The sequence below is a fragment of the Echinops telfairi genome, unplaced genomic scaffold, assembly GCF_000313985.2.
Source record: "Echinops telfairi isolate 266 unplaced genomic scaffold, ASM31398v2 ScPeMD7_7457;HRSCAF=8495, whole genome shotgun sequence".
Lineage (NCBI taxonomy): Eukaryota > Metazoa > Chordata > Mammalia > Afrosoricida > Tenrecidae > Echinops > Echinops telfairi.
In genome coordinates this window covers 28,508,428-28,519,076 of record NW_022111357.1, presented here as the reverse complement: position 1 = coordinate 28,519,076, position 10,649 = coordinate 28,508,428, and the positions used below count along the sequence as shown (strand labels likewise).

The window sequence follows — 10,649 nt, the reverse complement described above, 5'->3', positions numbered from 1 at the left end:
GAGCCCACTTTTTCTTTATTGTCATTGGTGTTAGTCCAGGTTGACTAGAGAAACAAACCCAGAGACACTCATATAAATGTAAGAGTACTTTATATCATGAATTGTGTATCAATAAAACAGCCCAGACCAGATTACCGTATATACTCGAGTATTAGCCAACCTGAATATAAGCCGAGGCACCTAATTTTACCACAAAAACCTTCAGAACTCATTGGCTCGAGTATAAGCCTAGGATGGGAAACACAGCAGCTACTGGTAAACTGCAACATAAAAATAGATTAAAAAAATATTCCAATAGTTAGATTGAGGCATCAGTAGGTGAAATGCTTTTGAATATTTATTTCAAAGAAAAATAGTAAACTAGCGCTGTAAATGGAAAAGAGGGTCAACAAAAACAATGTAGTATCCACAATAACTATACATGCTGTTACTGCATTACTACATACGCTGCCTTACCGCATGTACACAATGCAGCCTGTGTAGTTTGAGGCCTAATGCAGCTGATGATATTCCAGAATGTGGTGACAGGACTGTTTGCACAGAGCAGCCCCGCCTCCTCTCCAGCTCCTCAGGAAGATGAGACCTCAACGCCCCGTTCCCAGCCTCTCGGGAGGATGGATGACCTAGTGAACTATGCATCTCCTGGTCCAACACTCCAAAGAGCTTCTCTCTCTAGGCCGGGTTTGGGTAGCCCCTTCCCCAGCATGCCAGGAAGCAGTTTATCTTCCCAGGGCGGTTTGTAGAGCCCCTTTCCCAGCCCTCCAGAGAGCAGGTTTGCAAACAAGAAGACTTCCCACGGTTGCATCCTGACTGAAGGCCCTGCAGCTGCAAGCAATAAAAATCTCCCTTCTGTCAACGTGTACTTCCTTAGCTCGAGCCCTATATATCTCCCACCGCCTCACCGACAAGCTGCGACTTTCCTGAGTGAACTCGTTGGTTCTTGGAATTTTCCCGGGAGTTTCTCCTAGTCTCAAAGCCATTCCTTAGTTTTCTTTCTTGGCTGAGCTTTCTTCATTCTGCGCCTGTTTCAACCGCACAGAGGGCTCATAACGTACACACTGCGTTGTATATGCACCGTACTGCATTTGCTGCATTATGTATGGGAAGTGCTAACACAACACATACAGTAACAGTGCGTACACAACGTGTATATTATGAGCTCTAACACAGGCTGCTCTATGCAAGCATAGTCAACACTTGGGTCCAGATAGGGGTTAATAAGAAAGTAAAACAATAAAATGTAGCAGTTTAAGTATTATAAATAAATGTACTGTGTATCCAAGACCAGAGATATACCTGTACTTGTATTCAGCAATGCTTGGGTGGAGCAAGGGGGCGTGAGCAAGCACGGGTGAGACTGAAGGCTCCGTCACTGGTCACAGCCCTGGAGAAGAGGAGCAGCTGCATCCGACAGCCATCTGACAAGGATGCAGTGCGCCCCAGCACACTGACACAGGCAGGTTCTTGCCCAGTAGGGCACAGACAACAGGGGCTGCAGGCGCCCCGCAGATGATTGGGAGAAACCAGAGAACACGCACTGCACCAGAGAACAGATAAGTGGGACCCTCACTCAATTATAAGCCGAGGGGGGCTTTTTCAGTATAAAAATGTGCTGAAAAACTTGGCTTATTCACGAGTATATACAGTCAGTCCATGAAGTCAATATTAGCCCAGGAGTTCCTCTTCAGACTCATGCAGCACATGCAAGGATGCTGAGTGCAGGAAGATCACAGGCCGGTGGGTACAAAATCTTGTGGACCCAATGGCAGTGGACGCATCCCCAGGGCTCTGGCTGCCATCAGCATGGCTCCATGTGGCTTGTCAACAGGAATGTGAAGCAGAGTGTGTGTCCCGCCTCCAGGAAGAGAAGACACTCCTTGAGAAGGCCACACCCACAAGGAGGGGTCACCAGGCTAGACGCCACCCTTCATTCTTATTGATCAAGTTGACATGAAATTGTGTAACTACCACATTGTTCCTAGTCTGGAAGCTCTGGTGAAACCTGTTCACTTTGGGTGACCCTGCTAGCATTTGACTTACCAGTGACACAGCTTCCAGCATCACCGCAAGGCACATGTCACCACAGCGGACTAGTGGTATGCATGTGATGGTGAAGGTTATGTCAACTTGGCTAAGCCATGCTTTCCAGCGGTTTGGCACTTCTGTAATGATGTCAACTGGCAGTTAGCCTCCATCTTTACATAATGCTTATTTTTGTATTACACCTGGTTTTTGGACAGTAACCACGTGGATAGAGGAGATGTGTTACGTTAAAGATGTCAGGGCATCCATGAGTGTTTATAAAGTTTTTCACGTAGACTTTGTAGAGAAAGCTATACAGAGACAAACACCTGACTGACTTTAGATAACAAATAAGACCTCACTCTTCTGATGTAGGTACAAATTTGACTTAAGGACAGACTTAGGAAGGGCTGGGATTTGATTATAATCTGCAGACTACTGTTATTTGACTACGAAAAACTGTAGAAACTGGGAGGCTGGATGGAGCTAACATTTATTAATCACTGAGAATAAGTGCTAGGCATTCTCACATGTGAGGTAGGTACAATGATTCCCATTTGACAGATGGGCAAATACAGGAATAAAGATGCGAGGCACTGGTCCAAGGTCAGCCAGCTGGTGGAGAACAGAGCTGGACACAGTGTCACATCTGCAGCCAGTTCTGGGGCTCTGCCCACCTCTCCAGAGACCAGGACTGCTGGCACCTTCACAATCCACTTAAGCAAGGAAAAGGAATAGGCTTGCCTTTTTGTTATTAAAGTAGAATAACATTTATTTCTTAAAGTGTTCAGTTATACATGCTGTACTAATGGAAAGTCAAGACTGTGAAGGAGCTCAAATCAGATAGCGTGATGTGCAGCTCTGAGCTGTCACCAGGGCGAAGCAGCAGCAGCAGCACGAAGAGTCCACGGAGCACGGCTAGGCCGCAGCTTTCTTCTCCATGTAGGTTGCCATCATTTTCTTGATCTCAGCAATGGCTTTCCCTGGGTTCAGCCCCTTCAAAAGAGAATCACTATTAAAGGGTGACCGAGCCCAGCGAGCCTCGGTGACCATGAGTGGGCCAACGCGAGATGCACACGCAGCTATTCCTTTAAAGCCCAGAGCCTGGGCGGGCTGAGAGCTCTCTGCCCTGCCCTCAGACGCGTAGAGCTGCTCAGCTCTCTGGCAGGAGTCCCGTCACACTGAATTCCTTCCGACCGCCTCATGCTACCAACTACCCAGACATCTCCAAATCTTGAACCAACCAAAAATTCCCGTCACGACCATTATTATTAAGTCATTACCGGCAGGAATCGGCTCTCAGTGGTCTCTGAAACTGCCCATTGTTAACCTGTCACAGCCACCACGAGGTGCTGCCGGGCCACTAACGGGGGTGTTAGCTGCTGGAATCTGGCCCAATACTGTCTGGTCTGCAGCAGACACGATAATTAGACCTAGTGAATGCCAGACTCAGGAGGAGGAGGGAATCCAACCTGCATTTGGCAAAATTAAGCAAACTTGCATGAAGGAAGCCCTCATTTCAGAAGAACAAATTTAACACAAAGTACAAAACTGCAGTGAGAAAGGGGGGATGGGATGTGGGCAGGCAGGCAGGCAGGCATTTCATAGGCTGTTTTTGGAAGTCGCTACACCACTTTGCTTTCATGGAAACGTACACCTGGCATCAGGACCTGTTTTTATCGACCACAAGGGCCTGGCGAAGGAAGAGGGGGACAGTGAAAGGAGCATTCAGGCTTGCTCTGTGGTGGGCCTTTGAGAGAGCTCCCCATCTTCTAAAAGAGTTGGTCGGGACCAGTGGCTCAGTGCCCTGTGTGAAGGGAGGGAAGCCCAGGGAGCTGCAGGGGTCCTGCAGGGACTTTGGAAGCCACACGCAGCCATGGCCAGCCCCCAGAGACATGGTTTCTCAGCAGCAACGCCCCCAAACTCACTGCCATCCAGCCCATCCTGAGTCCTAGAGGCCGTGGAGGTCAGGGTGGCAGTGCTCGCTCCGGGGGCGTCTCAGACACTTCACGGACCTGGGCAGCCTCATCTCTTCCCCTCAGAGTGGCTGGAAGTGTGGACCTGCTGACCTCGCAGAGGTCACGCTTCAGTGAGTAGCCACTGAGCCACCAGGTCCAAACGCTCACAGACGTGCTTACTATGTGCCCCACAGGCCCTCAGGCAGCAGGGAGGCACTGGCCTCGGAGATCACGGGCTCCCTCGGGTGGCCCCCCAGGCCCACCGCGGAGCCCCATGGGCCACCAGGGACCAAGCTCCATCTCGGACACTCAGCTGGACTCCAGGCAGAGAAGAAACGAGCGCACCCAGCTTGGGGCCTACATTTTCAAAGCTAAGTTGCCATTTTATTTACATCATTAACTGTTTATTCCCCCTTACTCACTGTCCTTTTTAAAGTCAAAGTTGATCTACCCACGGTCTCTTCAAAGAGGAGGCAGTCATGTGGCAGCCTCCTGACCCTGGCCCCTCCCAGCCCAGGGGACTGTACCAGCACTGGCACTTGATCAAAGGGCAGCCAGTCCTTAAGCTGCCTTTCAACCTCTGATGTGGGCTGACAGACGAGCTGAGCTGGCCGGCTAGGCCCCTGTTGGGAATCTGAGCCAAGAGTAGATAGGCGGGGCGGAAGCAAAGGCATGCTGTGAGCTCGGTCCAGGCCTGAGTGAGCTGAAGGCAGCGTGGGGGGTGGGGTGGACCGCAGGTGCGGCTGAGACAGAAAGGTCCCCCAGAGAGACCAGGAACAAGCTGGCTCTGACAGAAGAGAAGAGAGGAGTGGCAGACGTGAGACAGACTGGGAGCTGCCTGTGCTCTGAAGGCTGGTTCCTCTCAGTCAGACTGAACTCAGGTTCCTGCTCCTCGGTTCTCTGGCCTCCTGCAATGCACGCGGGTTCCCTCCCGGTGGACCTGCTCCCCTCCCGGGTGGCCTCAGTGAGCCTGTGCCTTGCAACTGAAACACAAGCTAGCCCTCGGGCTCGCAGCAGATGACTGGGCATGCTCCGGCCCCTGCCCCATGCTGACCCATTGGCGCTGAGGTACCTTGGGGCATGTCTGGGTGCAGTTCATGATGGTGTGGCAGCGGTACAGGGAGAAGGGGTCCTGCAGCTTGGCCAGCCGCTCCTCGGTGAATTCGTCCCTAGAGTCGATCATCCAGCGGTAGGCCTGGGAAGACACCAGGGGCCGGTCAGTGGTTAGGGGAGCACTCACCTCCCCAGGCCTGAGCTCAGCCGGGTCCCTGCCCCCTCACTGTAACTGCTGCCCTCCTCCCAACGCTTTCCTCTAACTCCTTTTGATGAGCGCCCCCACCCGGCCTCCCCACTGAGCCACCTGCACTGGCACCTGCTGCTGCGTATGTTGCTCAACAGCTGCCTGAGCCTATTAGGACTCAGGGAGGGCGAGATGGGCTGGGACCTTGGACCTCTCCTCTCCCCACGGCACCTCCCATGCTGGGCACGCACTGCCCCGGAGCACACGAGACATTTCAAGGGCCTGCCTCAGGGATGAGGTCGGTTCCTCTCATTAGTAATCTCAGAAGCCAGAGATGGATGGACACGCTGACCACTGATGAACCACATGGTCACTGGGCTAGCGCCAGCAGTTACAGGAAAGAAGAGTCTTACATGCCCAACCCCCTCTGATCATCAGTGCAAGCACCCAGTTCCGCTCCCTCGCTCATCAACCTTGAACAAGGCTGACATCTAGCTTGCAAATGCGGCTCCATGGCCACGTAACTTCTCTTTTTGTGGAAAATGAGAAGTTAGAAATGGATTTTTTTTGAGTTGCTTAAAAAAAACAAGCCACCGACAACCCACTGCTGAAGGGGCTGACCCGACAGGGCCGCGTGGAGCCCAGAGCAGAGGCAGACTGCCACATGGGTCTCCTGAGGAGTGCCTGGCAGGCGGAGCAGAAACACTGAGTAGCTCCCACAAACCGAGGAGCACGAGCCTTCCTTACACGGCTTTCTCTGCACATACACATACAAGGGCTGAAAGAAATGAAATGAAAGCTACACTACTCCCGCTTCTAAGCCACCCCTAAACCAGTTCTCCAAAGACTTCCATTAGCCGAGGGCACTGTTGAGCCCCACTTTGGGCTGTCAATCCCTGTGAGGGGGGAGCAGCCTGGGGAACACGGGGTTTGCCACACCCAGGGCTCCCTGAACACAAAGGCCCTCTGTAGACGAAGCGTTCGCTTTACTGTTGGTGTACTGTGCTTTACAGTAGACCGAGTGCAGAAAACGTGAGCAATCGCCCTGCTTTGGTGCCCTGGGTGCCACTGAAGGAAGCTCGTTGGTTTCTAACAGTCCACGGTCCGCGTGGGTTTCTGGATCTTGGCATTTCAGCCGTTCTTAAAGCAAGGAGGAGGATCTTACCTGCATGAGGACGGCAGGACCTAAATACTTGTCGCCGTTCCACCAGTAGCTAGGGCAGCTGGTGCTGCAGCAGGCACAGAGAATGCACTCGTAGAGCCCGTCCTGTGTGGAAAGACGGGTCAGGGTCAGCCTGGGCCACACTTGCAGCTAATGGCACATGACATTCGGGGTGCCCACTCCAGCTGTGCTTCCTTGGCCAGCTCACCACACACAAGGCTCCTCAAACTCTGGGGGTTAAAGGGTACACACGGGCTGGGTGAGGCCAGGCTTGCAGAAACCCCCGCCCCATGCATTCCCGCTAATAAACCACTTGGCTTAAATGGAAAGCCACGCACAGAAGCCTCCCAAGTGCTCAGCAGAGAGAAGCCATCGAGGCCTTGAGCAGGGCAGGGGCCTCGGGTCCCACAGGACACCAGCACTGTCCTTCTGTGACCGCCAGGCCTCGAGTGCAGCCTTGCCCACCTGTCCAGCACAATCATCCCCGAGGGAGAACGGCCAAGGGCCCCATGTTACAGGGAGGGCTCTGAGGCCTGTGCAGCCGCTTGCTCAGGGTCACCCACAAAGCTCCGATGCCACCCCACCACCAGACTCTGGGCCTCCTGTGCTCTGACACCCGCCGCTCTGACTCCTGCCTAACCAGCTCTAACCCACTGGCCTTCGGATCCCAGCCAACACCAGGAACTGACGGAGCCCAGCGGAAGGGGCAGCAGACATGGGAAATGAAAGTGAGCGCCCATGAGCAGCCAGGGTGGGGAAAAGTGCCACCAGTCAAAAAAGCATCGGGACCTCGGCTTAAGGACCTAGATCAAAATCATGTTCCTTAACCCACTTTAAGAAAAATGTGTAACGAGATGCATTAGAATTTTAGGGGCAGAAATGGAAGACTAAAGATAGTGAAAAATTGGAAACCACCTCATGTTGGCCCAATAACGCCTGATGCACACATCCATATAGTATTATTCAAAGTTTAATGAAAACTTAGGAAGGAAAAAAAGAACAAAAACAAAACTTAGGAAGGAAATGCTTATGACATGAATGAAATCATAATTACATTTTGATTTGTTATGTAATATATGAGATTGATTATAAAACAATAAATATTAATAGAGGCCATCCTTGGGTAATACAAGTATAGATTACCATAAAAATACCTTTATTTCCCAATTGCTTACCATGAGTACCATGTCTTTGGCAATCATGAAAAAAAAAAGCTCTGTTCAGCATATTAAGGAAGCCAAACCATGCTAAAAATAGGTTTGGTATGTAAGTGAGCAATTTTGATGACGAGAAAACACACTTGGGACCCCTCATGCCCTAGTAAAACCACAGCAAGGCGGCCCGGGCCTGTCCACTAGTCGTGAGTTAGGCTGATAGAGGAGTGAGCCATGATGAGCGGGGCCCAAGTGGCCAGTTCCCCCTGGACTCGAGGACTTTCGAAGATTCTCGGTGAGCTGGAACTGGGGCAGAGCTATGTGCTGGCAACCAGACCCTCCTGAGACAGTCATCAGAAGTGAGCACTGAGGTTCTCACAGGACGGGGAACACCCAGACCTTTCCTTGCTCAGGAGAAGGCGCTAAATCGTCCGTCCCTGGACCATAAGGGGTAGACCTCACCGCACACACTAACATGGCTTGATAAAACAGTATGTTCCCGGCACTAGAGCAGCAGTTCTCAACCTGGGGGTCGTGACCCCTTTGGGGGACTGAACGACCCTTTCACAGGAGTCGCCTGATCCATAACAACAGTGATGAAGCAGCAACGAAAACAATGTTATGGTTGGGGGTCAGCACGACATGAGGAATGGTATGAAAGGGTCGTGGTATTAGGCAGGGTGAGAACCACTGGTCTAGCACAGGCAGGCCCAGAATGGTCCTTGCGATACACTCGTCTGCCATATGGCTGGGGTGTCAAGGGCTGTAGAAGTGCCACGATGGACGAACCTACCAGTACAGCCTGTACCTGGGGGGGCAACCCCGAGCATGAGGAAGCCCCATAACCACCCTGGCATGTGCTGTCAGGAAGGTTTGCCAGGCACTGTTTCCTTTCAGCCATGGAAAAGGGTGGTGGCGGTGAGGTGAGAGGCGACCATCTGGCAATAGGGCAATAGTTGGGCTCCAGGAGGGCGTGGTGCACCAGCTCCTCCACCCCTCTGGGCCCTTCCTGGCTCACGCTTCCTGAGTGGGCCTAAGGATGGGTGTCCAACTTCTTTAGCCAAATGATCTTGAAGTTCCTTTCCAGTTTCCACCACGCCCCAAGTATACTAGACGGTCTGCTTTAGCTTGTGCTGCTACCCGCCAAACCACACTCTGGGCAATGACTTTATAGTGAAACACCTCCGACCGACCAGAGCCTCCAGATCAAACACGGGGCCTACTGACCAGTTTCTCCCGGTCTTCTATGGACTGCAGATACTGCTGCTTGCCCTCCTGGGATTCATCCTTCTTCTTCAGGTAAGGCTCGATGACTTTGTACTGAGCATAGAAGTTGCTCAAGTCCTGAAGTGAAGGAGAGAGAGGAGGAACAAAGGCGCTTTCTAACAGGCCTCGTGTCTGGCCATGGCCTGCTCTTGGCAGACAGGAGCCAGGCTCCTACATTGGCAAGGGTTCATGCAAGGATTGTGGAAGGAGACATGGTCACAATGAGGCAAGGTCAGGCACTGTCCCCCGCCCCCGGTCCCGAACACATTCTAATTCCATCTGTTCTGCTCACCCACTTCTGGAAGCACTAAGACATGGAAGAGGGTCAAAGAGGCAGAAATGAAACAGAATTCATCAACAATGGGGCTATTTGCCCCATGGAGTCTTTGTAGTGAGGGCCAAATTCTTTATTTTGGGAACCATTCCACCTCTGAAACTCTAGACCCTGTTCCTCCCAGACTAACCTCACAAATGAGCTGCCGGAGGAGCCGTGTGGGCTGGTTACCGTCCACCAGTCACGGCCATGGTTACTCCCAGCCCGCTGCCTCAGACGGGGAAGCCTATCACTCACAAGGACACTGCTTTCCCTGGGCCAGGCCATAGAGACAGGCCCCGCACATGGTTCCACCTTCCGACTAGTATTGTAGCTTTCAGTACTCAAAACCTGAGCTAAAGAACACATGTGGGCGTCTGGCTTTAAAAAAAGGCAAAGATGGAGTCACTCACAGGGACAAGATCCTTTATCACATACATATGTGGCAGTGGGTAGATTTTGGAGACTTTATTGAGGTTGGTGTCGATCCTGCGAGTGCAAGCCAGGGTGTTGCCTCCGTTGATGTTCATCGCACAAGAGCCACAGATCCCTACGAGACAGAAAACACTCAACGGCCTTCCGCTCAGCAGGCTTCGTCCAGCTTTCCGGTCCTCCTTCAGGGCCGTCAAGGGACACACCCTCCTCCTCCCTGCCTGAAGGTGTGTGCCATGGCTGAGGCCCAACAGGAGACAGACAGCCCTGAGGTTCAGGACGGCAGTGGAGACGGACAGGGGCCTGGGGAACAGCATCCGCTCAGTTCTACTGATGACCCTGATGCGTTTGAAGAAGAAATCTACTGTTGTTTGAACCTATAGCCTTCAAGGTAACCATCTTACGATTGAGACCTGGATGGAGATGATCAAGTGGTGGCTCTTATTTTACTGTCTTCAAAACAAAGGAGGACAGTGGTCAGCTAGCACCCTGGGGACATGGAATCCACATCAGCTGACTGAGTATGACTCTCCTTTTACTGGAGAGTTATTCTCGTGGTCCTTGGGGCACTGAGTTACCCTCTGTTCTTGCTATGCCTGGTTGGCAAGTCCACTCGACAGTACTGTGTCTGGAGTCCACTGCTTTGGAAGATTCTCTGGCTCCTGAACTCACCCTCTCTGATTCCCTATGGAGATCCCGTGCCCTCCCTGGGCTCCTGCACACTGGGAGAACAATCCCTGCATCTATCTCACATCCAGTGCCCGATTAGAACCCCCAAACCCCCACCCCATCTAGATCTTGGCCAACACGGGCACTCTGTTCCACAGCTTCCCCCTGGGACTGGTGCTATATCTGGGCACCACACAAATTACGATTTTAAAGTTTTACTGCCAGCAACTCGTTTTGACTTGAATGCATATTTATGCCATTTGCAGTTGTGTTTTTCTCATACGTAAGACATCAGAAATCCATACAGAGTCTTATCATTACTTTGATTGAGAGAATGCAATAAACTAAAACTCTGGGGGGAAAACCCACTTTTGACTAAGAAGAGAAGTTAATATATCTGACCATTAAAATAGGACACCTGGGCTTGCTCCAC

At 51.8% G+C, this 10,649-nt stretch overlaps 1 protein-coding gene across 1 annotated transcript in view; it reads right to left on the bottom strand.

Moving 5' to 3' along the window:
- Window positions 1-2,499: 2,499 nt before the first annotated feature.
- Window positions 2,500-10,649, bottom strand: part of SDHB (succinate dehydrogenase complex iron sulfur subunit B) — a 24,227-nt gene continuing 16,077 nt past the window's right edge. The window contains exons 3-8 of the mRNA XM_045298945.1: window positions 10,220-10,232; window positions 9,529-9,924; window positions 8,764-8,880; window positions 6,386-6,487; window positions 5,053-5,175; window positions 2,500-3,018 (exon numbers count right to left, since the gene is read on the bottom strand). Of these exons, the coding sequence (XP_045154880.1) occupies window positions 2,941-3,018; window positions 5,053-5,175; window positions 6,386-6,487; window positions 8,764-8,880; window positions 9,529-9,924; window positions 10,220-10,232 (829 nt within the window). The 3' untranslated portion in view covers window positions 2,500-2,940. The remainder of the gene's footprint in view (window positions 3,019-5,052; window positions 5,176-6,385; window positions 6,488-8,763; window positions 8,881-9,528; window positions 9,925-10,219; window positions 10,233-10,649) is intronic.